The sequence below is a fragment of the Mycteria americana genome, chromosome 1 (assembly GCF_035582795.1).
Source record: "Mycteria americana isolate JAX WOST 10 ecotype Jacksonville Zoo and Gardens chromosome 1, USCA_MyAme_1.0, whole genome shotgun sequence".
NCBI classification, from domain to species: Eukaryota; Metazoa; Chordata; class Aves; order Ciconiiformes; family Ciconiidae; genus Mycteria; species Mycteria americana.
Genome location: NC_134365.1, coordinates 105,520,107 through 105,548,062, shown reverse-complemented (window position 1 = coordinate 105,548,062; position 27,956 = coordinate 105,520,107). Strand labels below are relative to the sequence as shown.

Below are 27,956 nucleotides of genomic sequence, written 5' to 3'. Positions count from 1 at the left end.
ATGACTTCTGTTCTCCAGCCCCGAGAATGTAAAGTGACCAAAAAGCCCCAAAAGAGCTACGGATTCTACCTGCGTATTGAGAAAGACACAGCAGGGCATCTCATCCGGAACGTGGAAAAGAACAGTCCAGCTGAAAAGGCTGGCTTGAAGGATGGAGACAGAGTCCTCAGGGTTAATGGTGTGTTTGTAGACAAGGAGGAACATACACAGGTACATCTCTGTTTAGTCTGGAATCCACACCACTCCCCCATTACCCAGACCCACTGCCACTATGTGAAGCTTTCTCTTCCAGTTTTTATGGCATCTTCGGCTAGGAAATACAAGAGCTGAGTCAACTGTTCCAAGTATCTCCCTGCATCATTCATTACCCACCATGGGCATGAACTGTCTTTGAGGTGCCTCCATAGTGCATAAGGAGAGGGATGAGACAACAAAAGCAGTAGACAGTGCAACCCTTCCTGGGGAGAGCTTTTAGGTCAATCACTCTAGCACCTGCTTGCCATTTCACCTTGTCCACTACAGGTGGTGGAGATTGTCAAAAACAGCGGGAATTCTGTTGTACTTCTTGTTCTGGATGATGCATCCTATCAAAAGGCAGAAAAGGAGGGAGTGAACTTGGAAGAGCTGGGTCAGAAGGTGTCAAGAGGACAGCAGCAGGAGCAGCAGCTCCCACCGCCCATGGCCAATGGAGCAATCACTGCAGTTCCACAACCCCGGCTCTGCTACCTAGTGAAGGAGGAGAAAGGCTATGGCTTCTCTCTGAAAACCACAGAAGGTGAGAGCCAGGGGAGAAGAGATGGGGTGTGTGTATATATATATATAAATATATGGCAGCTGGCAGCAGGAACAGAGGCAACCACAGTTAACATGTGGGGGCCAATGGGGACACACAAACTGCTCTTGCTAACAGAAAGAAAGCAAGAAGCAGCAAGATGAGTTCAGATCTCTCTCTAGTCCATATCTGTACAGCATATGCAGTGCATGGTTTTCTGAGGACCACATTTCTTATGGGGTGGAGAAAAGATTAAAAAAAAAAGATAAAAAGAATAAGCTATTTTCTGCTTGTTATTTAAGCCCACTTACCAAAGCCAAATTTGCACTCCCTGCTCAAATAGCAGATGTACACTCAAGATACTACATTAAGTCCTGTTCCATTCCTCCAAATCACCTCAGCAATCGGCACACAAGGTTCTAGACAGCTGTAATAAACCCTTTCCCTGAATTGTAAGTTATTTCATTTAGAAAGCAAGGTATTTTGAACCTCTTCTACATATGCCTTTCTTCCAAGGCCAGTCAACAGAATAGGGAAGTCTTCTGGAAAGCATCACCTCTAGAGAGGGTATTTTGGAATGCAATATAACTGAAAGACCAAACATGGAAGCCTTCCCAACACAGGAAATTATGAAATGTATAAAACAACAATAAAAGTAGCTCCTCACTTCAAATTGGTGGGGGCGGGGGAGATGGGGCAGGAATCAAATCCCTTTCAGCTATCTTAATCAGCCCCTTTAGCACTCTTGGTAGAGAAATAAAAGATTGTTTGAGCTGCAGATAGTGAACAAATGCCTCCCTCTCCCACAGAAGTGATTTTTTCAGGACAGAATAAGAGATAGAGGTGTGTATATGTGGAATGTTTGTGGTGGCACTGTAATCTGCACATAAGCAAAGACCAAGAGACTCTAAGGACATCAGTGCTGTGTTTCCTTAACCATTAAATTCAGGCATATTTCAGTGACTTATCCTGTGTAACGAGTTTTCATTTATTTTAGGACAGAAGGGGTTGTTCATAGTAGAGCTTTCATCACAAGGAGCAGCTGCAAAGGCTGGTGTCCAAAATAACGATCGCCTGATTGAAATCAATGGAAAAAATGTGGAAAATGACACACATGAGGAAGTGGTAGAAAAGGTATTTGTTTGCATACTGATTCATCTTCTGTTCTGGCCCACTTTCACAGCAACCTATCAGGGTTACTGAGGAGGCAGGTCTGGCTGATTTGAATGCTTCACAGTAAATCTTGGAAGCTACCGTTCGTGTATCATCAACATGGCAGAGTACCCCTCTGCTTTGGCTCTGTTGTCAAGCAGCCTCTTGAACTGACTCTGAATGAATACTGCCATCAAGACAGGCCAAAGAATTTTAAATAACAGAAGTATACTGCTGCCAGGAACCCTATTAAATAAATCATGCTCTGTTCCTAGAAGTCCTGGAAATACTCCTAATGGTAAGAGGGCAAGTCATCAAATGTGGTTTTCAGGGCAGGAAGAGGGGAAACTCTCTGATGATACAGTTAGCATGGAACTGGGAAAACGAATTATTTTAGACAGTAGTTCCTTTCTCCCGTTACGATTACTGTGCAAGTAATTTCACTACCTGGCCTCAGCTGCAAAGAGCATTGCTAATGAGGCTTCCAGCTTTCCACTACTGGCACTGCTAAAACGCAGCTGGAGCTGAAGAGATTTCAGAGAGCCATGACACAGGCAGTACATGCTCCGGCATTCCAGCATCACAGTTCAGTGCACACTACTATGGAACTGTGCAACACCTGTGTTTTGTTGAGCTGCTATAACATCAGCAGCAGAGTGACATTGGTTAAGACGAGTAAAGAGGGCACCCATTAGACTAGAAAGGCATAAGAGAAGGATGGACTTGGAGAGGTTGAACAGAAAAAAAAAACCCAAAACCTCAGAATCAGTAATACAGGGAGAGTAATACAGGGAGATGGAAGAGGATGAAGAGTGACAGAAACTTGACTCTTGTCACTGTAATCTAAAATAGTGGTATAGATGGCATGATATGTCTATATTGTAGAGTTCCACATCTAGATAAGCCAAGCACTATCTACTGAGGCTCACTGGATTCTACTGGCACTGTATGCCACCCTCATGGCACTCTACAGCTAATTCCCTAGAGGTCAGGAACACAGTATGAAATACAGAAAATTTCCTCATATATATGCTGGATCTTATATGCTTGAGATCTTGCCATGGTCCAAATTTCTGACTGGAGAGACAAAAAAAAACCCAACTTATCGTAGCATGGCCTACACCTTATGGCTCATTCATCAACAGCACCCACACACCACTATGTATCAGTTACCCAAGTATCTACAATTCCCACATGTTGTTGAAGGGGTGACATCTGAGACTGTACATGTACTATCACAGGTAAAGAAGTCTGAAAATCATGTTATGTTTCTACTTTCAAATGAAGAAACGGACCACTATTACACAAGCCAGAAGATGGTACTGAGCAAAGAGAGCGCCAACCTAAGATTGCTTCCCCTCAAACCACGACTTACTGAGATCCCGAAAGGAAAAAACGGTTATGGCTTTTATTTACAGATGGAACAAAATACTGGTGGTAAGAACCAAGTTAACACACAGACCATTACATTTGCTATACAGTTTCTTCCTGTACAAGGTTTACAGACCTCATTCTCTATGGCTTCTTACTGGTCATCTACAAGAAGTCCTCTATAGCTATGTTGCAAACAGGGCTACATGATGGAAAAGGTCTCAACCTGAAGTGCAATTCCGACAATTAGCCTTTGCCATGCATTTTAGTATCTTTAAACTTACCAAGCATACACCTTCACATCAATCTTTTTTCCCTTCTGATCTTAGATCATGTAATCAAGGATGTTGATTCTGGGAGCCCAGCAGCCAAGGCAGGTCTCAAACACAACGATATCTTAGTAGCTGTCAATGGTGAGCAAGTGGATGGTCTGGATTATGAAAGTGTAGTGGAAAAAATTAAGCAGTCTGAGGCAAAAACCACACTGTTGGTAGTGGATAAGGAGACTGACGCCATGTATAAACTGGTAAGAAAATGCAAACTACTGCTAAGAATTGATAATTTCTCATTATGAAGAGACGTATGCAGCAATGAAACAGCAAGTCTACTCTGACAGACACTTCTTCAACTTGCAGGAAATGTCTAAGACACACCCATATTTCAGCAACTCTCCTTGCACTTGTACAGCAAGTCACTAAACACCCATATTTTTGGCCTCTTCCAGATTTGTATAGGCACTATTGGAACAATTCTAAATTTAAACACACCACCAGAAAGTTTAAGACAGCAAATTCAGAGCTATATGGCTGTGTAACCACGTATGAACAAAATGAGTAACAAAATTCCCTTCTCACATAGATCAACACTGTAGTTTTCTGCTCAGCCAGAAATTAAAAGCATAGTTCTTCACTGCAGCTCAAGTCTGAGTCATTAAAAAGGTTTCAAACAAAACATGTTGAGCATGAAAGCCTAATACAGATTTCACAACAGAAGTTTTTATGTTAACAAAGTTTTATTTGTCACTTTTTTCAGGCTCAAATTTCCCCCTTCTCATACTACTACAAAGCACAAGATCCAACTCCAGCTAAAATGGAGGAAAGAGTGGAGTTACACACTGAGCAGAAAGTGAACCACAAGCCAAAAATCTGCAAGATGGTGAAAGGGCCTACTGGATTTGGCTTCAGTTTAAACATGATCAAGAACAAGCCTGGACTGTTCATCAATGAGGTACTAACGTAGAATGACGAACAAAGAAAAGCTCAAGTAGTCTGTCGGACAGCTTCCTCCCTTCCATCCCGCAAATACATTCAAGAAAAGCCACAGAAGACAAGTCTCTTCTCCAGCGCTCTCAGATAAGAGCTGTAATTGTTAAAGTCAGACTGACATTGTAGGACCAAGATAAAAAATAAGCACCAGAAAACATTCCTCATTCTGTTAGATGTCTAGAGGGAAGGGGAATCCAGCTTTTGCATCATTTTTGCTTTTATTCATGAGGCTGGCATGCCAAAATTAGTATTGTAAATGGATTTTTTTTTTTTTTTTTTTACTGTAGAACATCCTAAATGTGAGAGACACCTTTGCCCCGCTCTACCCCCATTCTCTGAATTCCACAGCTGGTAAAAGTCAAACCGCTACTGTCTCAAATTATGTCTGTGCCTTTAGCATTCTTGAGAGGAGGGGTTCCACTCACTGCTAAGGAACACGTGAAATGTAGTAAAGTTAACGTTAAAGTTACTGGACAGGGACCTGCAAATAATAAGAAAATTGGTTTTCCACCTGTCTTCATGATTCTACCACGCCACGTTTCTATAATGAAAGTCTATCAAAATCAAGATGCATCTTAAATCTCAAACTGGGTTCCATGTTTATTATGTCTAGGCCTATTGCCTCTCCCAATTCATTTCTGCCCCACAAATCTCCCCTTCCCCATGCTTATTTTGCCATCTTGTAAGGAAAGCAGTAACACAATAGTCCAGCTAACCATCAGTTGTTAATGCATCTTTCCAAGTTTTATGCTAATATCACAGTTTGAACTTGCCTTTGCAGGTAAAAAACCATGGGCCAGCTGACACAGCGGGTGTAGAAAATAACGACTTCTTGGTGGAAGTGAACGGGGTGAATGTGATGAATGAATCCTATGACAAAGTGGTGGCAAGAATCCAAGATAGTGGTGACAGACTAACACTCCTGGTGTGCAGCAAAGATGCTTACAAATACTTCCAGGGCCAGAACATTCCCATCACAGCCTCTATGGCAGATCCAGTCCATGACACTTCTGAATCTCCTGCTTATACAGAAAACCATCTGTCAGAGCCAGAGAGAAACTCACCTGAACCAAGGGAAAGGGTGAGTAATACTGCATTAAGTAGATGTTGAGGGATCATCTAGGGGACAGGAAAAAAACTTTTTTCAGCTAGGATGTATTCCTGAGCTAGGATTTTTAACTTGAGCCTGGATTTTTACAAGTCAGTCTATGTTATTGAAAGAGAAACTGTGGTCTGATTATCATAAACAACTCTTCCTTTTCCCATCCATAATACAAGTAAGTATCTTTAATGCAAGATTAAATCACAGAAAGGATGCACATACAAGAGATTTCATGGAACAAGATAATCCAAATACGGTAATCCTTAATGAAGATGGGAAACAGGCAATACAATTCTGAAAGCGCAGGGAAAAAAGTGCTTAAATATACCAAAAAGCATAAACCACTTTTGAGGAAATCAGGTGAAATATTTCAAAACTGATGATTTTGTAGTAGGAAGAGCAACTGATAGGTTATGATGACATTTTCTAGGAAATGTGCTGATTTGAAATTATTTTACTCACTTCATGTCATTAGAAAGAATCTGAAGCATGACAGAAGTCAGAAAAGCAGGAAGGTATTTCTTCTTGAAACAGTCATTTTAAACCCTCTGTGTGGTCAGCCTTAAAAATTTAAATGCTTCTTTTCTGATCATGCAAGAGAGACAGACAAGGAAGAATAAGATAAATGCTGTCTCCTATTCATTTTTCATTAGCCTTGTCTGCAAATGTCCAGCTGCAAGTTTTTTCAAAAGCTTCTTAGTCACCAAGCTGCATTTTGCAGATCTGAAGTCAGCACCACTTTTGTGTGCAAATTCAGCAGGTATGGGAATTAAACAATAGGAAACCTCTATTGAACAAATTTCTCTCTAAATGTACTTAACCAAAAAGCTCTTCAACAACAAAAATCACATTTGTTGGCTCATTCTTGCCATCCAAACAAGTACAGGATTAGTGCAGATGAAAAGAGGAGTCCTTCGTAACACTGCAGACTATCAAGCATGTCTACAAACTAAAAATAATCAGAATGTATTTGTTACTCCTCTGCAGGCAAGCTCCTCCTCCTCTTCACAATCAGCTGCCTCTACAAGAGCAGACAGTGACAACAATGACGACACGAAGCTGTGAGGAGACAAACTATGCCAAGAACAAAAAAGAAACCTTCCAAATCCTCTTTCTTCAATCATTCTTTGCTACTACACATCCCAGAACTTGACTATTCCTAGGAGTGCCATACATGTAAAGGACTACAATCTCTTGCTGAAATGCAGCTGCCTGAAATAAACACTTCAGTGTAACTTCCATTCGTTTAACACACTGCAATTGTACTTCATTGGCTTTCTGCCTTGTAAAGCGGGCAGTTAGTCACTTACTTCTGTAAAGGCTTAAATAACTAGAAGTATATAATTAAGTATACTGCAGCAGAAGGCAGAAACGTTTTATAGATTCGTAAGCATCTTAGCCTTTTAAGGATAAGCTCTTAATAAAGAGCAACTGACTTCTCCCCATCTCCCAGGAGAGGCAGTTCTCCCCCTAATCCAAGTCCATCAACTCAATCTCTGTGGCGACTCTTCTCTGCTGTACTTAGAGCAGTACAACTGTTGTGAAATGGCATAAGCCAACGTACTCTGTGCATTACGCTCCTTTCTCCTGCTAACATTGCAGAAGTTTCTTTCAAACATTAAGCTAAGTTCATAATTCATAACTCAAGATGTTTAAGCCCTATTCTCTCTCCTCTGCATACAGTTGTGGATCATGGTAGTTAGAATAGCGTACACAATTCAGTCATGCAGGTTTGTCTAACTCCAAGTCAACACCACATTGTCTTGAATGAGACTTAAATGGCTCTGTAATACTGCCGCTGTATACTTTGCCTCCTTGCTGTACACTGAAGACAACACAGAAATAAATTGTTTAGAGTGGCTATTTCCCCCCGCCCAGGTCTTACTCTTACCACCTATGATTTATGTTCCAGAACACTTTTAAAACAAATAAAGCCTAGGAGAGCGGCTATGGGAAACTACAAGTTTAAGTCACATGAATAAAATTTACTTTTATGCCTTGAATTACATCAAGAAGGGGAAATGGGCTACTGTAAAAGAATACACAGGTTGTGGGGAGCAATTAAGTTTACAGCATAGAAAGTAAACAATTTTGTAACATATAAGGTAAACAAGGCATAGCTGTGGTCTTTTGACTTCACAGTGAACTCTAGCAAAGAATCCAAAACCTCAGTTCCATTTATGCAGGAAGAGAAAACAAAGTTGAGACTTGAGACAGCAACAGAAAGCTTATCTCCAGCTCCTAAAGACAGTAGGTACTAGTGATACACACTAGCATACAGTCCATACAGAAATGGAGTGAAATTCTCTCCACCTCACTTCTACCAGGAAGTAAATCCTCTAGCTCACTTCCAGCCAAATCTTTGGGGCTGACAAAAAACAACTGTGATGCTTGCATGAGATATAACAAAAGCTTATTTAATTCCACAGACTCAAACATTCAACTCCAGAATTGCTGTCCTTTGAATCCCAATTATGAGTTGATTTTCAAAAGAAAAATCACATTTCCTTGGTGCCTTCTATGAAGATGTTCTTCTAACAGTAAGAGGTCTTACCTCAGACAGCCTACTATGCAAGTTCCGATGCCCCTAGATATTGGTGTACCAAGGAGTGCCCTTATTCCTTGGCAATGAACTCTTTCACATTCAATACATGCATCCCCTCTCCTTCAAGCTGTGGCACCTTAACAAAATGAGCCACAGAGCTTGATGATGACACATGTGGAAGTCCAAAGAGCCAGTTACACTGCTGGAACACACAGAATAGTCCTGGCTCTCTTCAAGTTCTGCAGTCCACAGGAGTTGCAGCAGTGCAGCTGAAAGGACAGAGCAGTGCATGACTGCAGTCCTTACTTAGAGAGCCATATGCTTTTCTGGGGCTTGTTTGTGTGCTAAGTAGAGAAAGAGGATACTGGACAGCGCACTAACTAGGAATATCACATCAAACCAACGATGATAAAAGTTGAACTGGAGCTCTCCCAGGACTTCTGTAATAATAGTGCGATACTCTAGAGGCATACTCATCCGGATCAGGAGCACTGATGACACGAAGTACATACCCTGTAAATTAAAAAAGAAAAAGTAGTTACTGTTTCACAATTGGCTATGTGGCTAACATGGGTCAGCATACAAAGATTTTATATGTGTACACACATATAAAATTTTATATGTGTACATACATATAAAATTTTATATGTGTACATACAAGATTTTATATGTGTACATATAAGATTTTATATGTGTACACACACAAATACGTATGCATGCATAAATATATACAGGCGTGCCCATGGTTCTCCATACTCACCATTATTTGTGCTAAAAGCAGAACAATGACATTGGAGGACTTGCTGCTGGAAATGGCATAGAAAAACTAGAGGGGGGGAAAAAAAAAGCACTGGTCAGATAAGTCTGATGTGCCTTAGGACAGCATGAAAGGTACATACCATTCAATACTTTTTCATTTAAAAAAAAAAAACATAAAAAGCATACTTTCTGGAGTGGTGCCTGTACCCTACTTTCAGAAACCTGCAGTCTTAGTCTTAAACATGAATCTCCCTAAGCCAGTGGCGCCATGTGGTAAAAGTCATATAACGATATATATTGAAGTTTAAGCTTAGGTACCAAAAGCCAGGTCAAGACAATGAGTCATGTCTCTTGAGTTAATGCCTTTCCAGTCCTACCAGCAGCTCAAATTAAGCAGTCTAAATTCTTTTAATCACCATCTCATCAACCTTACTAATAAGCCCTGGCTACAGCATCATTTTGAACCCTTGCTTACATTTAACATCTCATTTAACTCTACATCTCTTCCCGACAGTAATAACAATAGAGACTGAGTGGGGAAATATACTGCAGAAGGTATTTTTCCTCCCTTCCTCCCTCTGCAAGTATTTCTGTTCAGATATTTAAAACATAAACATGTATTGAAAGTTTATACAACTTCAATTTCAACTTCAACAACAAAGGGTTGTATTTGCCCCATCTAAAGTTAAAAGATCCGATAACAGCTTTTCTGGTCCAAAACCAAATAAGAGTCCTGGCTCTTACCTTTGTGAGCGTGATTAACAATCCTCTAATAGAGGTAACAATGATTATTCCAACGAGAATAAAGGAAATGTGCTGAGACCAGAATTTCACCTGTATCAACAAGAAGAATACAGTTAAATCTCTAACGCTAACCCCATTTACACCACATTGTATAGCTGCCAATTCTTCAGGGTCTTTGTATTTCCTAACTGTACAGATATCCATTGTAGACAGGTTTATATAACAGACACTTTCACAAATATATTAGCAATTGTTTACTCCAAACACACGAGAAAAACAGATTTAGCTTACACCAATCACAAAGAACCCTGTATTCACAGGGATATATTTAAAAAGTGTAAATGACAGAACACCTATGTGCATGGGCAAACATAATTACTCTGTAGTTAAATGTATTAATCTAAGCAAATTGACTAATGTATTTCCATTTGCCCAAAAACAAACAAGCAAATCACTGCCTCTCTGGCAAGACCACATTACCATCCCAGCATAAAATCAGTGTGAAAGCAAAGTTCATGGTGCATTTTCCCTTCCTCCTCAGCAAGTCAAAAGTCAAAGACACATTCTCTCCCTATCAGCAATATGATTTTATTTAGATAAGATAGGAATTGCTGAAAAGGCTACAAGAATTAATAAAGTCTCACATCAAACTGGATTCCCAGATAATTTACAGTGATCTCAATTCCTCTTGTGACTGGATCAGTCTTCCCCACACGGTCAAATACAATATTGATGGTTGCCTGCAAGAGAGAGATGGATTTACATTCAAACAAGAAAACAAAAGCATACCTTGCTGTTATACGTGAGACACATGCATGACTCTTACTTTGTATCACCAAGGAAAGGGGCAGGGAACAGTCGGATTGTTTAAGAAGGTACAAAATGCATACATGTAAGAATTGCTTTTCTAATGCTCTATACAAAAAGAAAGACCCAGAGGTTTATTTCAACTGAAGGCCAGTTTCTTTCAGAATTTCCAGAAGCAGGATTTTAAGGAATCTGGAGCATTACTTGATGAACTGCATGTACAGCGTAACCTATGCAGGGTATGACATTTGCATATGTCCACATAAAACACATTATAACATTTACATACCATGAAGATTTTCCAGACACAATAGATGGAGAAAAAATAACCCAAAAAATTAAAGTATTTTCCCTGGAAAGTTTTGGAGTACTCTATTCTCTCCTGGAAATACAAAAGGAGGGAGGGGGAACAGAACACAAAAAAACCGTATCATTTCCACAGTCACCCAAAATACATTTTAATGGAGCACCAATAGTAGCAAACACTGCTTTATCCTTCTACACCTCTTAATTCAAATGTTTCTGAACTTGAAAGTTTTAATTCAAAAGTTCCTGAACAGCTTTAGGGACATGGGGCATACTCCAGTATGTATCTGAACTGGAAGGAACCTGCCATCTAGACCCCAAATAAAAGAAACAGATACTCACTTCACCACATCGCAACATTTCAACAGTTACCTGCTGAACAGCTTTCAACTTCTTGTAACATACATTCTCTTTCAAACTACTCTGGCCTCCCAACACCCATCTGGGCAGTTATTTTACTATGTACCTTTGTTGCATGCAAGTCAGCAGTTTCCAGAAAAAGCTGCCGACTCAGCTCTTCTAGGGCATCCACTTCTTGCTGGATAAGGGACAGATCTGGCAAACCAGCATAGTCAAGGCTAGAATACATCACAAATTCTTAATTAAAAACAAAACATTCCCTACCTTCAGCCCAAGGACCACACCTAATGGTTTGACCACTTTTTTGATCCAGATCAGTTTTTTGATTCAGTCTTAATGGTCCCAGTTAATACTGCACCCAAAGAAATTGCAAGGATACGTATACTGCACACTACTCCATTTTAAGAAGGTAGGCAGTACACAGTATTTAGGCAGTCATGAAACAAGCTCTTTATTCCTCTGCCTGTGGAACACATCGCAGAATAGAACCAGAGCTCTCGAAGACTGCTGCTCCACTTTGATCAGTGTCCCTTGTCACTGAAGTGCATCATCGTATGTCACTCTCACATCATCTTCATAAACAAAACTGCTGAGTAACTGCTCCAAGACATTAGTGATTATTATGAAAAGTCTAGTCAAATAGCCAAATTCTGATTTTAAGAGCTAGTGGGAAAGGAGAGAAAGAAGAGTCCTCAGCCTTAAATATGCAAACTGCACACTTTTGGTGGTCTGGCAGAAACTGTTGATAGGCAACTGTAAGTTACAACGGTCTGCATTTCTCTAATTCCCAACAGATTCGCAGGGTAAAGAACTGGCTGGATGGCTGGGCCCAAAGAGTGGTGGTGAATGGAGTTTACTCCAGTAGGCGGCCGGTCACAAGCGGTGTTCCCCAGGGCTCTGTGTTGGGGCCAGTTCTGTTTAATACCTTTATCAATGACCTGGACAAGGGGATCGAGTGCACCCTCAGTAAGTTTGCAGATGACACCAAGTTGTGTGAGAGTGTTGATCTGCTTGAGGATAGGAAGGCTCTGCAGAGGGACCTGGACAGGCTGGATCGATGGGCTGAGGTCAATTGTATGAGGTTCAACAAGGCCAAGTGCAAGGTCCTGCACTTGGGCCACAGCAACCCCATGCAACGCTACAGGCAACACTACAGGGGAAGAGTCACTGGAAAGCTGCCAGGCAGAGGAGGACCTGGGCGTGTTGGTTGACAGCCACCTGAATATGAGCCAGCAGTGTGCCCAGGTGGCCAAGAAAGCCAACGGCATCCTGGCTTGTATCAAAAATAGCATGGCCAGCAGGACTAGGGAAGTGATCGTGCCCCTGTACTTGGCACTGGTGAGGCCGCACCTCAAATACTGTGTTCAGTTTTGGGCCCCTCACTACAAGAGAGACATTGAGGTGCTGGAGCGTGTCCAGAGAAGGGCAACGAAGCTGGTGAAGGGTCTAGAGCATAAGTCTTACGAGGAGCAGCTGAGGGAACTGGGGTTGTTTAGCCTGGAGAAAAGAAGCCTCAGGGGAGACCTTCTTGCTCCCTACAACTACCTGAAAGGAGGTTGTAGAGAGGTGGGGGTCGGTCTCTTCTCCCAGGTAACAAGTGATAGGACGAGAGGAAATGACCTCAAGTTGCGCCAGAGGAGGTTTAGACTGGATATTAGGAAATTTTACTTCACTGAAAGGGTTGTCAAGCACTGGAACAGGCTGCCCAGGGAAGTGATTGAGTCACCATCCCTGGAAGTATTTAAAAGACATTTGGATGAGGTGCTTAGGGACATGGTGTAGTGGTGGACCTGGTAGCATTAGGTTTACAGTTGGACTCGATGATCTTAAAGGTCTTTTCCAACCTATATGATTCTGTAATTCCTTCTACCCCTTTCACATGGGCAGAACAACTTCTGTTCACCTGTTCCTAGCCCCCTTTTGTCACACTGGTATAGCACCAGTGGCCAGCCTGTATCATGAGAACAATTTATTTTGTCAACAAGTTGCTTCCTGCCCTTCTTTTTCTCACAGCTTTCCATGAGAAAAAAGAATAGTTAGCCTTCGTTGCCAGAAAGCTAACTATAGGCTAGGTAAATTGTTCCAACATCTCAGCCAGCCCTGTTGTTTTGCTCAAGTATGTCACAAGTTCTCCATCCTGGAAGAGCATATTTCAAGTTACAAGAAAAATATGCATGCAGGTCAGTCATATGAGAAGAGGATACATCAGAGTAGAAAGTTGCCTCCCACGTCAGTGATGTGATGGAGTAGACATCTGCAATATGACACCATAAATGTGCACATCTGTCCTGCAACCACAACCTCAACCACAGTGATGCAACAGCATATTTATAGGGCAGGGCAGCAGCATATGACTCCCAACTGTGTCACAGCAAAACTATGTGTCCAAGCTCTAGGCAAGAGTCAGACAGTACAGTGCTAGAGAGCAAAATTCCCAGGAGACATTAAGCCTTTTGCTCAGACTTCTGAAACGTGTTGAAACACAAATGCTTTGCAACTGGCCCAACTAATACTCCTCCATTCAAAACAGAAGAAAGCTGGAGCCACCTCACGAGGCAGGTGCCAGCATGCAGATGAAGGATACTTTCACTGCCTGCAACAGATGTTGTAACACTTTTTATCATTCCCCAGAAGCCAGTGGGTTTGTTATGCACTTCTCCTCTCTGGAACATTGTCCTATGAGCCACTGCTATCCTGAAAGAACAGAAAACACAAGTCCTTAGGAATAAAGTATTTTTATAAAAAAATCAAAACAAAAAAAAAAAAAACCAAAAACCAGTTCCTTAGAAGACACTATTAAACTAAATTCACTGCAAACAGATGCCTCCTTTTTTTTTTTTCCCCTAAGCACCAATCTTGCTTCATAACATTATCTTGATTAGCTCTGGAGTAGAGCCCAGATCTAATCAAGCGAGATTCAATGAGACACTTCCCAAGACTTTCATTCAGGATCCTGCTTCAATCCTTAAAGGGATTTAAACCCAATTAAAAATAAAAATTCAAATGGATTTCTCAGTCATATGATTAGCCACTTTCCCTTCCTCAAACACATGACTCTGCTATCTCAAGTTCAGAAATCGGAAGACTTCTCATGCTCCTCTCTCCCCTTGAACACCTCTTCTTTATCGCTGCACATCCACCTCCTCCACAGAACTGTGAGTGCTGGATGGTATGCAGCAGCACTCTCTGATATGTTGTCACTCACTACTGGGCTGCATGACAAGCTGTTATGAAGCAGAAACACATAAATCCATTATTGGACTGAACCACTGGATGCTTCAGGCAATCTGAACGTGACTCCTAAAGCTAATTCCAACACTACAGCAGAAGCTGCATATTGTCCCTCACGCTGCCATGTGCACTGCAGCATAATCCCCACAAGCAGTGCTGGCTTCTGGCCTCGTTCCCTCACATTTCTCCCCATTGAAATTTGTGAGCCAGTTATCCACTCCTAAGCTGAAAACTATTCATAGGATTGTCAAGGCGATCCATGATTCGACAGCGTTTAGGCCCTTTCTTGTAGCTGCAGCCAGTATTGCTACACTTGGCACTGAGCCCTCTTCAAGGTTGTCGATAAGCAGTGTAAAAAAAAAAAAAAAAAAAATCACTCCCCCTTCACATCCAGCAAAAGAAACACCCTTGGGGCATCCTACATAACACACATAAAAGCACATATGGCCACAGACTACAAATAACAAAGATCTTAGAACGATTCAATTCATCCCGATAGCTGCCAAACACAAGAATTGCATTTTTAATCCTTGCTTTCTTCCTGGTATCCAACTGACATGTTCCACCCAAAACAATCCACAGCATTGCAGCAAAAATGCAGCTATGTCAAGGTGAAGTGCAAGGCTGTAAGTATACAAAGGCAAATCTTTTCTTTTGAGAGGTGACAGGGACCTCTGTACCCACACAGTAGTTAGGAGTTCTGAAGACCTCATAGAAAGGGTGATATATCTACATCAGATAGGCTGATTTGACTCTAACATGAAGCAAAATGAAGCAATGGTATCACAGAATCTAGGTATTTCAAACCCGAGGCCTAGTTACGTCATACCTGCAAGGATGAGTATAAAGAACCTGCCAACCTTAGAGGTGAATTTCCATAAGGCTTTACTTGATTACACTCAGGAAGGACAGAACAATAATTCCTGTGCAAAAAGCATCAGGGAAAACAACTTTCAACAACTATCTCCTACTGACAAGAAGCCAGTATGAATAAAGGCTGGTATGAGAAGAAACATCAAGATCAGCTTTATGTTCTATTGCCTTACAACCCTTGTGTGCATTGAGAAGTTCTGAGTTATGAGTAGTACTGAAAAGGTGGCCAGCAAGTAACTGACAGTTTATGGAACTATAGTGTTTACCCTACGCTGTAAAATACTCTTATTCCTGCTTGTTCTGATTTGGATTGCATTTGGACTAATACAAATCTAACTTTTTAAGCTCTGGTTTATATGAGCAAATAGTCCAATTATGCAAGCCACTGCTCCCTGTCAAAGCAAAAAGAGAACAAAATCTACAGAACTCGAGCTTCTGCTATTTCTTGCACATTTCTGAGACTACACAGTTTTGGGTTGGTTTTGTTTTTTAAACACAAATACATGAACTTCAGTATAATTCCCAAGCGATTAACACACTTTACGTGGCTCTTCATAATAGTTAGAAAGTTGCTATATTCAGGAGATTGCCTGACCACAGGAAGGCAAGAAAGTACTAGTCATTTACAAGTCCCAGACATCCTTACTTTTACCCCTACATTACCCTCCCTGGAGCAGAGGTCCAAAAACGCTGTACAAAACAAAAGAGCACAGAGTCAGAAGCAGCAGCACACAATATATTTTAACTCCAAAGCCAGTATTTTAGTATGCTCCTAGTCAATCAAATCAATTAAACCTGAGTAATTAAATTTTCTCACTACTTACTGTCTCACATATGACCACAAATACTGAGTTAACATTTGTTCACCACTTAACATTTTCAAAGGTGAAGAAAATAGTTATGCTCTAACTACACTTTCATATGCTAATACTGATCAGCAGATATGCACACTGGTGACTAATTCAGCAAGGTTAGACTATACAAAGCTCCCTTGTCATACATTAAAAGGGTTCATTAAAACATTAGTGTGCCAAAAGTAAAGTTTGGGGGACTGCTGTGAGAATTCTGTGTCAGACAGTCAAACCTTTGAAGAGACTACGGTATATTTATTCCACACAATTAGTAAGGCATGTAATATGTAATTTGTAACAGTACACAAAAATCTTTTCAGTGTAAATGAAATCCTGTTGTTTCCAAAAGTAGCTTTTTTGCTTGGGGTACATGGAATAAGCTAAACCAACAAAAGCAGAGTTCTGATGGCATAGTTGTGCACTACACCACATTCACATTAGCAATGTTTTGCAATTCTGCAAAACTTAAGTAATGTAAAGCTTGCCATTTGCAGAATATAGCTGCATCCACACCAGCTCGCTAGCCTGCTTCAGCTTTGACCAGGAAACACCAGATCCACAGAGCAGGAGAGCGCTCAATATGTATGAACCAATTACTGTACTGAAACCGCCAGCTGAGGTGGCTTAAGGGTCACTTACTCATCAGAAGAGAAAGGTACCCATCTTACAGACCAGGCAAGCTGCCATCAGAGAGTTACAATTTGTCTTGCAAGCCTAATCTGTGCCACTGCAGTAAGAAAGGGTGCAATTCAGTGCACATCTGGGAAAAAAACAGTGGTTTTTATCAGTCCATTTATTTATGAGACACCACAAGGTTCAACCCAATTCAGCCACCTGTTTCACCGGAACACATAGCCCTGACAGGACTAATAATTTTGGTAATTTCAAGAACCATCTTATACCATACTGACTGAAAATCCTTGAAATAAATAATTTCGTGCTACTGCTGCCTTCTCACCTCTTTTTCTTGCTAACAATCATGTCCATAGTCTGAAGGAGTCGTCGCTCCAAAGCCAGAATATCTGCATCTGTCACATTCCTGCAAAATGAAGACACCCCATTAGGCCTGCTACCCCATTTCAGAGGAAATATGCACATGCCCATGAAACAAAGAAGAGAGAAGCCTGTACAAGTAGAATATGCTTCAGCAATGGAAATGGTACTAGCATGTAGACATGGCAATAGCTAGATTCAGAAAAAACTTGAATCAATGCCACAGGAAAAGCAGAAGAATAATCCCAAAAAGGTGGACAAAATATTTCACAAGGCTGCAGTTACCTGAGAAAGTAGGACATGTAAGTGTATGGACAGTTGACAGCCCCAAATCCTGACAGCAAAGCCATGAGTGTCACCCCAATCACACCCACACGGCTGATGAGCTGTTCTATAGACAGGATTCCTGAGGGAGGAAAAACACGGCATTAGTAACCTTGCTGTCTTCGCTCTGCTCCACACTTGGTGCCTTCACAACATAACACACATACAGAGCTGCTTAATGAATCCAGCTGCCTTCCCACTGCAATGACCAGAGGTAATATGAAGTACAGACAGGGACTATGAAAAAGGTAGAAAGCCTCCCTCAGAAAGCACGTTACCATGCTTAAAAACACAGATGGGAAACTCTACCTATGAAGAAGCTTAAGACAGATCTGGAGGGGACTATCAGTCAACATCTTGTTTCTAAATTAATAAAACATTAGTGATTGCACTTTGCTGAGGTGGGAACACAGATCATCCAGCAGACACTATAAAGGAAGCATCTTCTGCAAAGCAACTTCTGCAATAACCAGGATTAGAGCTACCAAACCAGTTAGTCCTGGCAAACTGGCCCAGAAATGTCTGGACAATAGAGAGGAAGCCCTATCCTGTCAACTATCATTAGAAGTGACCCCTCCAGATCAGATGCAATTTCTGCTTGTAGGACAGTGAAGTTATGACAGCATGGGAAGCTTATGCTGCTCCTGCCTGTTCAGTATTCATCTTATAGAATCATAGAATCATTAAGGTTGGAAAGGACCTCTAAGATCATCTAGTCCAACCATCAACACAACACCTCCATGCCTACTAAACCATGTCCTGAACTGCCATGTCTACACATTTTTTTAACTCCTCCAGGGATGGTGACTCCACCACCACTCTGGGCAGCCTGTTCCAATGTTTGACCACCCTTTCAGTAAAGAAATTTTTCCTAATATCCAGTCTAAACCTCTCCTGACACAACTTGAGGCCATTTCCTCTCGTACTATCACTTGTTACCTGGGAGAAGAGATCGACCCCCACCTCACTACAACCTCCTTTCAGGTAGTTGTAGAGAGAGATAAGGTCTCCCCTGAGCCTCCTTTTCTCCAGACTAAACAACCCCAGTTCCCTCAGCCGCTCCTCATAAGACTTGTTCTGCAGACCCTTCACCAGCTTCGTTGCCCTTCTCTGGACACGCTCCAGCACCTCAATGTCCCTCTTGTAGTGAGGGGCCCAAAACTGAACACAGTATTCAAGATGCAGCCTCACCAGTGCTGAGTACAGGGGGACGATCATTTCCCTACTCCTGCTGGCCACACTATTCCTGATACAAGCCAAGATGCCGTTGGCTTTCTTGGCCACCTGGGCACACTGCTGGCTCATATTCAGGCGGCTGTCAACCAGCACCCCCCGGCTGTCAGCCCAGCACATCTTGTGGACACATACACATTGTCGAGGTGACCACCAACAAGGCATTCCACCTGAGCACCAAGTGGACTCTAAAACATATATTCATGTAATACAGCATGAACATCAAGCCTGTGCTGTAACCAACACGAAGCACTGAAGTTGCATATATTCTTCTCAGCCATTAAACACAGACCTCAACCCGTCTTCTCAGGATACAGTGCCATGTGCTACTAAACATCATTCACTTTTTAGGGAGCTAGTTATAGAGCAGCTGCCACACACAGCACATTTGGAGCTTACACGATTGCAAAGCTGAGATGGCCAAGTGCCAAGCCACATTTCATGCTTCAGAGAAAGGGAATAAATGATGAAAACAAGGCAAAAAGACTTCACAAAGGGAGACCGAGACACCCAGTCATGTGCAGCTGCATAGAGATTTACACCAGCTACAGAATGTGCTACAATACACTGGCCTTTTGCCCCACACACTGTCAGACAGCAGCAGTTAAAAGAGAGGTGCCTTCAAAATGACATGACATTCCAATGGTTAAAGGAATGCTCCCCTATAACACTCATAGCAACCCTACTCTTGTGATCAGGTCAGATAAAACGTATGTTTTATCAACTCAGATAAAGATAAGAGTTTTATTAGAATACTAGTATGTAACTGAGTAAAGCATAACCTTCCTTCTACTACAAATACCCAAACTCAGGTCAATTAAACAAACCACAGACCAACCAGGGCTCCCGAGTTGGAGCCCTGATTGATGGTGCACTTCCCAGCTGCAGCACACTGCCATCACCATCCCCAGGCAAGGCACCCCCTGACACAGGATGCCAGTGCAGGTACTTGAAAGGGCCCCACTGGTCAGCACAATTCGCCAGCAGCACCACGCCACTGTACATGCAGGTGAGCAGGGTGGGGCACACTGAGAAAGACACTACAGGCAGTGTACTCCAGTGTGAGGAGCTCACTAAGCATGGCCTCCTGTCATGTGTTCCTCCACAACAGGATCCTACCTGTCTGAATTGAGCCACCGCCACACAACAAAACCCTGCAGCAGCCTTGTCAGTACATGCAAGACAGCAGCACCCTAGCAGTACAGAAGGGGAAAAAAAGCCTAGAATCCTTTGCTCTAACCTGATGTATACACCTGGTAGGATAAGGCACTATACAACTGTTAAGTGGAGGTATCATCCTGTAAAGCAGAAGGTAGAAATAGAAAACACCCCACTACCAGTTCTGGAAATCTGCAGTTGTTACACAGCTTCACAGAAGCTTTTCAGTGATCTGAAGAGGATTACCTAAACCCCATGGCTAAGTTCCCATTGGGTTATTATATTCTGCCAACTCAAGCGCCTTCTGCAACTCAAAGTGGATATATGTTTTTCTTGGCAATGAAAGACTGGGCAGAGGGATCTGCACTATATACTAGCTGTTGTATTTCAGTGGCAAATGACACAATTACAAAACACAGATACACACTTTCTCTTAGGAAAGTTTTAGGATCACAGATGAAAGGGTGAGCAGACCCTACAGCAGCTGGTATCCTTCAATTTTTCTCTTACAGATTAGTACAGAGCAAAGGAGCCTCCTAGAGAACAGAAAGATTAAGGTGACCGTTATTTATGCAGACAGACATATTCACCATTTTGAGTGAAACTGACTGAATTTCACCTGTTGAGAACAATATACAAACAATTTTCCAGTGCAGGGGATAAGGGCAACATAAGTTACACAGGAAACCCAGGTGACAAATAGTCTGGTTCTACAGTGTTATAATCCTTTAGCACACTTAGGTGCCTGAAGGATTCAGTACAGTTCGGCACATGCTAACAAGCTCTGTTGGTCCCAAACTAGCCCAAGTGCACACAGTATCTTCACACTATAAATACTCTTGCTTCCATGACTGCAACGCAGAGATACCCAAGCAAATTCTGCACATAAATAGCTCTGGCATCCAGCAGGACTTACCAACTCACATTCTAGTACCATACAGCTGTACTGCCTCTAGGCTCAGGCAGTGTATGAAGCTGTACTAAAGCTAGCACACTCTGCCAGATGTGTTGCTGGCTACAGTCTATACAGCTCTGGTGTTTAGGCACCCTGCCATGTTTTGTCAACTGGACAGCCACCTATGCTAAAGTGATCTGATTTCAGTTACAAGGAACAATAATCTGACTGAAAAAAATTGGAGGAAGGACTGGTGTTGATTCTCTTCTTAAATAAATTAGCTTTAGTCTCCACAAGAAAAGAAACAAGTGAATAAAAATTGTGATCAACTTTTTGTGGAGATGAAGTTTGTGTGTCCTTAAAAGTACGCTGTGTTCTTACATAGGCTAGGTTCAGTCAGGACTCATCCACTTTCCTGAAGTTTTCCTGTGGCACTGGAAGAAAACTAATGCAAATAATTCAGATGTATCCACCCATTTCTGTCAGTCTGACAACCTTCAGATTGCAGATTTCAAAGCCGAGCGGACCCTCGGTTGCAAGAACTACTTTCTACAGTCCGAACTGTAGAGCTGAGATAACATAATAATAGGTCCAAGATAAAGGTGAAATAAAAAAGCCTATTTTCAGGAGGGAAGGAGTGAGCAAGAATATGAAACTCACCATGTTTTGGGCTGAGGATAGGAAATGGATCCCCCAACTTCCAGAAGAAATACATGAATGTCAACCACAGAACACACGCAAAAAGCAGTTTCTGTCTGTGCACTAACAGAGAGGAAAAAAACCAGTATTTTAAACACATTCTTCCTTTAGGGCTTTTTCTAGCTTGCAAAATTGCTACATTGGTCCAAAGGCTGCTTTGAGCACATGTGGCCAAAACAGGTGTCAACTGACAGAGCTGCAGCTAACAGTATGCACCCCTTCACTTCCTACAGAATGAGCTATTTGAGACACCACCATTTGCAAGCGCTAATGCAGCGACACACCACTTTGGCTTTTCCCTATGGATGTATGAAGAGGACTGCACTATGAACAGGGTTCACTTAGCTGCATCTTTCTTGTGTGACCCGGAACATGAAACTTGAAACTTCATCTTCATGCCAACACTACACATTTAATACTCCCAACCTACATGCCTGAGCTTAATACAAAAGGGCGGTGAATATCAACAGCTCAAGGGTAAATGTCCAATAGCGCATGGAAGAGGCCTCATCCAGACAGTAGTAAGCAAAAAAAGCAGAAGTAATTTATTGAGCTTTTCTGCCTCAGGAGTAATTCATTGAGCTTCTCTGCCTCATTTCTTTTAACCCCTAGCAGAACAACACAGCATTCCCAAGGGTTCCAGGGTTTGGCTGCAAGCTTAAAATTCTAAAGGAACAAATTCCAGTAACATTACTCTGAAGTGCTCAACTTTGTTGAAATCCATAAAGAAAAGCTACATTTGCTGGGGTCACATAAAGTATCTCCTAACTGCTCAATAAACAGTTCATGCTAAAGCATTAAGTACCAAAGAGAAGTTACCTAGCCAGAAGAAAGCCAGAGGAAGGAGGGAGCTATGGGGATAGTGGCCAACACGTCTCTCTCTCTCTCTCAGAAAAGTTATTTCTCATTTGTAGGCATAGCCTCAAGTTAGCAGCCCCACTGCCATAAACCAGGTACTCACATAATCTGATATTGCTCACAACAAAGTAACCAATGTAGAAGGGTACCATGAAGACTAGGATGAGCAAAATGACGCACAGGTTCAGCTTCCAGTGAAAATATCGAGAGCTAAAATAAAGCCAAAATACTGATTAGCACGCTATCATAATACAACAAATTTCTCAAAGACAATCGCATGTCAATGCAATCCTTTCAACTATATCAAACATTGGATAATATTGGCCTAGCATATAGAATATTCTGGATTTTGGTTGTTGTTTAGGTTGGGGAGGGGGGGGTTGTTTGTTTTGGTTTGGTTTTTAATATGGAGCTCAAGAATGTGTATTTCAAAATTAACAACTATCCAGAAAAACACATTGAGCTATTTTATCAAATACTGTATTTTCTACAGTGACTAATGCTGGTTGCAGCACGATTCATTTGATTTACTGCTCATCTAGTTGAACAATAAATCAAAACTAAGTATAAGCAGAACTTTGTAATGAGTGGCTGAGTAAAAAAAGGGCTAATTCAAATTAAAAAGATTAAAAATATTTAATGTTCATAATTCAGTATGTTTCACTTCAAAGTGAGTTGTCTCATATGCAAGACAATGCAAAGCAAGAATTTAAAAATACACATATATAGCAAAATGATCAATACTCCTCTCACCAAAGGAGATTAGTCAACTGCAGATGAGATTCGTCTTGGCTGAACTGACTTTTCGCTTAGCTTGAATAGAAAAACACATGTCCTGTTCTCAATATTAACTCATATCCTCTTTATGCCTCGGAGAAGGAGAAATTATGAGGATCCTTGTCACTTTTTCCTAGCTAATTCAGAGGCAAACATTTTCATCTATATTGATGTCCAGCCCTTTATTGAACCTTATAAAAGCATTCTGCTCAGTGATCTCTCTGGCTGCAAGCTCTACAGATTAATAACATACAGTAAGAACTAACATTACCTTTCATCAGTTTTGAACTTCTTGCCTTTCAAACTCCTTTGACTGCTCTCTTATACTAGTATGATGAGAGAGAATAAATAGGAAACCCAGCTAGCCTCTACGTGTTACTGTTCTATCTTCTCTTTCCTACTGACTTCTGAAGTAGACAGTTTTTAACATCCCCTTTATGTAGAAGTCTTCACCCTATGTCAAGGGAGAATGCACCTTTGATTCACAAATACTGTATTATTACAGAAGTAGTTTTCACTCCCTAATTAGCGTCACATCTTATTCGCTGCTCTGACCACCACAGAAAAACTAGTGCTTATAGTTTCTATAGTCCCTAACATCTGAAAAGTGCTCTTCAGCATGATCTGAAGCTTCACAACACTCCCACAAAAGAAACCGTTTCTTTTAACTTCACAAATGGAGAAAGTCAAAGACTAAAGCTTTGCCCTAAGGACCTAGACCACACTAATAGCAACTACATGGGAAATCAGGAGCTTATGGCTTCTAGTCTCATATTCTCTCAAATAAACATATCCTGCTGCTCAAACCTCTTTGTTGAGCTGTTGACAATTTCCTCACACAGTTTCCCCAACCCAAGACTAATCCATTCATTTAGAAGTTGGACTGAAGCTGCTGAACACAAGGCAAGCTAGTCCTTGAGTGAGCTCCCAGACTCACCTGCTGTTCAGCACCCCCAAAATCTCAAAGATGATGAGTTCAAACATGGTACATGAGAAGGCAAAAGTCACAGAGAAGATCACCTGGACCACATACTGTCGCACCTGCAATGGAGAAAACAAGCCAGATGCATCAGGCATTTCCATTCCCAGAATGGCATCCTGATATCTCTCAGGTAACAAAAAACAAATCACAAGGTACAATTGGCACACAACTGGGTCTCTTGCTTCAAGGCACCTTGCCCTTTATCTAAACGGGGAGAAACCAACAGCCTTTTAGGAACAGAAGGCAAACTTGTAAGTTGCTCAGGATTACACTGATTGCAGCTATCAGCACTTTTAACAGAGATGCCTACACAGAAGGGATGTCAAGCATGCAATGGCCTATGTCAACTTGACTAACGATAGACCATTACTAACAGAGCTCTTTGGTCTTAACCTTAGATTTAAAAGTAAGATCCATATCAGAAAAACTTTTTGGGTCTGAATTTGGCTTGCACTTAAGCCATCTCTGACCTAGACTATATTCTCTCATACCCCTCTAAGGATAAGAGAATGTGACAGTTTTATCCCATCCAATCCTCACAAACAATTCAGCGAAAATGAACACAACTCACTGAGTTTAAAGTTAACCACTGGATTTGATTTTGTCTCAAATATTTTACAATTATGTAAGGCAGGCTTACTCAAGCAAAAGGCAAAATAGTTTCCTATTATCCCTGCACCTCCTCCACCTTTTTTTTTTCCCCTATTTATTTAACGGTAGCCAATATAGAAACTTTCACTGGCCCCAGGAGAACTAATTTCCTCAGATATATAGGAGCCTTTTGAACAGAAGCACAAGAGGAAATGAAAAAGAAAGTAACCGTAGAGACAATTAAAAATAAGATAAGAGGGCTTAAAGAGAAGAAAAAGGCCAGAGGCAGTATTTAAAATATTTCTATAACTGGGAGTAATTTTTAAGATGTAGAATTGTAATGAAAGGCCCCTTCTCACCTCATAATCCTTGAAGAGCTTACGCATGAAGAATAGCCACCCAAATCCAAAGAACAGCACCTGCAAAAAAGATAAAGCACTTAACATTTGTATCCAGCAAGTTGCAAATACAGAGCTGCTTCACTACTGACTGTAGAGGAAAGAAATGGAAGAAAAAGAGCCGAGCCAAAGTACCCAAGATCCACAAAAGATTAAAACTTGCCACAGGACCATGGAGAGAAGAATATTTTAAATATTCAAGTGTAGCAGACACTGAAGGCTACGACCTAACAGAAGATCCAGTCAAGACAGTCCATTTCTGTATTCCCAAGTTCTCAGCATTACTCAGGTGTTTCTTGTTTCACTCTTCTAATCTATAGAATTAGCACTTATAGCTTTTACAGAACACACAGTAACAGAGGCAAAGTAAACACACGAATGTTCACAACATACAAATCTTCTAGGGATGAGCAAATTTTATAAAAATATCTGCTGTTTCTTTAAGACTAGAAATGCATTTGATTTTTCTTGAGAGGTCTTAACACTAAATCTAGTTATACTCCGACACAATGTGAGAGAAAGGTGTTACAAGCATCTCTAAGATAAGGAAAAGGCAGTGTTGAATGCCTCAAACCACAACGTGGAGTTGCAAGAAAGCCGCATAGAAAAGGTAGGTGAAGCAGGACAAGCCAATAATGCTTTGCATTTCAATGGCTCTGAGCACTTTACAAAATTTACTTAGGTTTCACTTACTTAAGAGTGTGTGATTGGTAACAGCTGTCAAAACTTGTTTGAGGAGGACTTCAGACTTTAAAGTAATTGATAGCAAAATGAAAAAGGTAAGCTATTCCACAAGCCTGCTATCTACAGGTCATAAGTCAAAGAAGTATGATAAGCAAGTGATATTTACATAAAGTAATTCCACATTTAGCAGTGTAAAGAAGGAAAAAGGTAGAGACAAACTCTTCAAAAAGAAGTAAATAAAGTAAAAGAAAGAGATGAGGAGATAAGCAAGTACAATAGTTACAGAGAAAGTTATATATGAAGATTAGATTTCCCTTGTGTTAGGGACTGTACAAAAGCATAGAAAGACATTATCTTAAGAGTTCACACTCTAAAACACTGCAGATGAATGTGACACAGTAAGTCAGAAAATTCTTGAGCATTTGACAATTACATGCAGCAATTTAAATATCTAACTTGATACTTTTGAAGATGATGGGAAGATGCAAAACTGCCATCACAAATGAAAGAAAAACAATTAGGTAAGTTAGATCTTGGAATGCAAAGCAAATGATAGGAGCAAAAATCAAAGCATTATCAAGTAGGAGAACGTTGTACTTCTAATAGCCAAAAGCTGTCCTGAAAACCGTCAGGAAAACTACAGCATTGTGCATGAAAGTCTACATAAGATAACCAACTGCTGTTGAGGGGGTAAAGGTCCTCTTTCCTCAGCCCATCCATCCCTCCTCATTACAGAACAAAAATTTCACACCAGCTTGGAAGCTTGTCAGATCCCTCTGTGATCCAGTTAAACTTATTTAAACCAAGTACTGGAGAGAACACAAATAAGAGAGTATAACTGTGCAGCAAAGTGGAAGTAAAGAGGGAGCAGAACCTTCCCCTCTTGGCAGAAGCAAACAGTTGGACCATCTCAGTTGCCAGCAAGGCAGACAGGAAGAAACGGTATTTAGATGCTTACTGAGAAGGGAGCAGGGTAGCAAGGAGGAGAGGAAGGTCACAGAGAACACAATGCCAAGATAAATTACTAGCAAAGGAAGTTAATGAAGAAGGAGGGGGTGTTTCCTCCTACAAAACAATAAGACAGTTTCAAGTATGTTAAGACCACAACTCACTTCGCAATGATAAAGATAGGATGACACGAAAAGGTTTAAAGGCCTCCTAAGTGAATTCAGCTGGTGTAAAACAAAGACTCGTTGAAAGATTACTTTGATGGCAGCAGAAAGAAAAAGCTGAATGAAGCACTGCATCACAGATGGATCAATGGAGATGGAGACATTTAAGATAAAACAGTGGTGTCTTTTTAAAAAGATTCCTTAAAGCAGATCACAAAAAATCTTCCAAAGTTGTAAGTGAGCAAACTCCTCGGTAGCCAACCAGGGTTAGAAGACACAAATGATTAGTCTTTTTGAAGAATATCAGAAACAACATAAGTACTACGCAGAGAATAGCAAAATGAACTTTGTTGTCTGTTCCAGCAAAGAAAATTAAAGCTTATAGAAGTGATGCAGCATTACAAGAAAAGCTCCATTCCCTACAGCCTTATTCACTGAACCTTTTTATGCATTACACCCTGACTTGGCAATTGCACGAGAGCAACGGTCATCGTGACACGTAAGGAAGGAGTCCAAAGATGCGTACACCTTATCTTCTCCTGCAGTAGCGGCTTAGGTGATAGAAAAGGGCGGGCAGCCATAACGAGACGAACTAGCAGCCTCACGCCCCTAACCGGCGGCGACGAGGTGTTTTTCCACCTGGCTGCTGAGGGGCGGGTGGCGAACGCATTCAGGCGCGGAGTCGCCCCCTCCGCTCAGCAGGCGGGGCCAAGGGGGCCCGGGCAGCGGGGCCGCACGCCGGTGCCGGTACCAGTACCGGTGCTCCCTGCCGAGCAGCCCGCCCCGGGGCTCCGCACGCCCCCCGCGCCGGGAGGCTGCGCATGCGCGCCCGCAGGCACCACCCCCACGCACTCCCAACGGCCGCTTCCGGAGCGGCGGCGGGCGGGCCAGGCCGCGGCGAGACCCAGCTCGCCCCCCTCACCCCTCCAGGGCGGGGGAACGGCGCCGCGCGGCAGCGGGGTACCTGGGAGGTGACCATGATGCTGGAGTCGATGAGGAAGCTCATGGCGGCCACCGGCGCCGCTGCCGCCCGCCCCGGTTCCGGCCCCGCGCTCGCGCCGGCGGCTACAGTGCGCAGGCGCGCGGGCGCCTGCCTCAGCCCGGCGCACCGCCC

At 41.8% G+C, this 27,956-nt stretch overlaps 2 protein-coding genes across 3 annotated transcripts; one reads left to right on the top strand and one right to left on the bottom strand.

The window, feature by feature from the left end:
- PDZK1 (PDZ domain containing 1) lies at positions 1-6,727 on the top strand. Its single transcript, XM_075516223.1, has 8 exons — positions 1-210; positions 523-775; positions 1,770-1,906; positions 3,166-3,361; positions 3,625-3,821; positions 4,328-4,522; positions 5,342-5,641; positions 6,650-6,727. The coding sequence occupies exons 1-8, from the start codon at positions 1-3 to the stop codon at positions 6,725-6,727; spliced, it is 1,566 nt and encodes a 521-aa protein (XP_075372338.1).
- On the bottom strand, positions 5,503-27,921 carry GPR89B (G protein-coupled receptor 89B). 2 transcript variants are annotated; one of them, XM_075516199.1, is made up of 14 exons: positions 27,807-27,921; positions 25,008-25,067; positions 24,013-24,116; positions 22,402-22,508; positions 21,402-21,503; positions 17,417-17,537; positions 17,097-17,177; positions 13,768-13,877; positions 11,290-11,378; positions 10,807-10,899; positions 10,355-10,450; positions 9,711-9,800; positions 8,968-9,033; positions 5,503-8,720 (listed from the first exon to the last, which is right to left on the bottom strand). In XM_075516199.1, exons 1-14 carry the CDS (start codon positions 27,846-27,848, stop codon positions 8,514-8,516), a joined length of 1,368 nt encoding a protein of 455 aa, XP_075372314.1. In that variant the 5' UTR covers positions 27,849-27,921; the 3' UTR covers positions 5,503-8,513. The 2 variants fall into 2 exon arrangements, with proteins under 2 accessions (XP_075372314.1, XP_075372323.1); XM_075516208.1 differs by lacking the exon at positions 17,097-17,177.
- Between the last annotated feature and the right edge of the window lie 35 nt (positions 27,922-27,956).

What these genes read in the sequence shown, in the direction of transcription:
- PDZK1 (XM_075516223.1), top strand. Translation starts at nt 1, where the DNA reads ATGACTTCTGTTCTCCAGCCCCGAGAATGTAAAGTGACCAAAAAGCCC. An exon ending in CTCTCTGAAAACCACAGAAG is followed by an intron (nt 776 to 1,769) that starts GTGAGAGCCAGG and finishes CATTTATTTTAG; the next exon opens with GACAGAAGGGGTTGTTCATA. An exon ending in CTGACGCCATGTATAAACTG is followed by an intron (nt 3,822 to 4,327) that starts GTAAGAAAATGC and finishes CACTTTTTTCAG; the next exon opens with GCTCAAATTTCCCCCTTCTC.
- GPR89B (XM_075516199.1), bottom strand. Translation starts at nt 27,848, where the DNA reads ATGAGCTTCCTCATCGACTCCAGCATCATGGTCACCTCCCAG. An exon ending in TGTGAGCAATATCAGATTAT is followed by an intron (nt 21,504 to 22,401) that starts GTGAGTACCTGG and finishes CCTCTCTGTTAG; the next exon opens with TGCACAGACAGAAACTGCTT. An exon ending in TATCCTCAGCCCAAAACATG is followed by an intron (nt 17,538 to 21,401) that starts GTGAGTTTCATA and finishes TTCCTCCCTCAG; the next exon opens with GAATCCTGTCTATAGAACAG.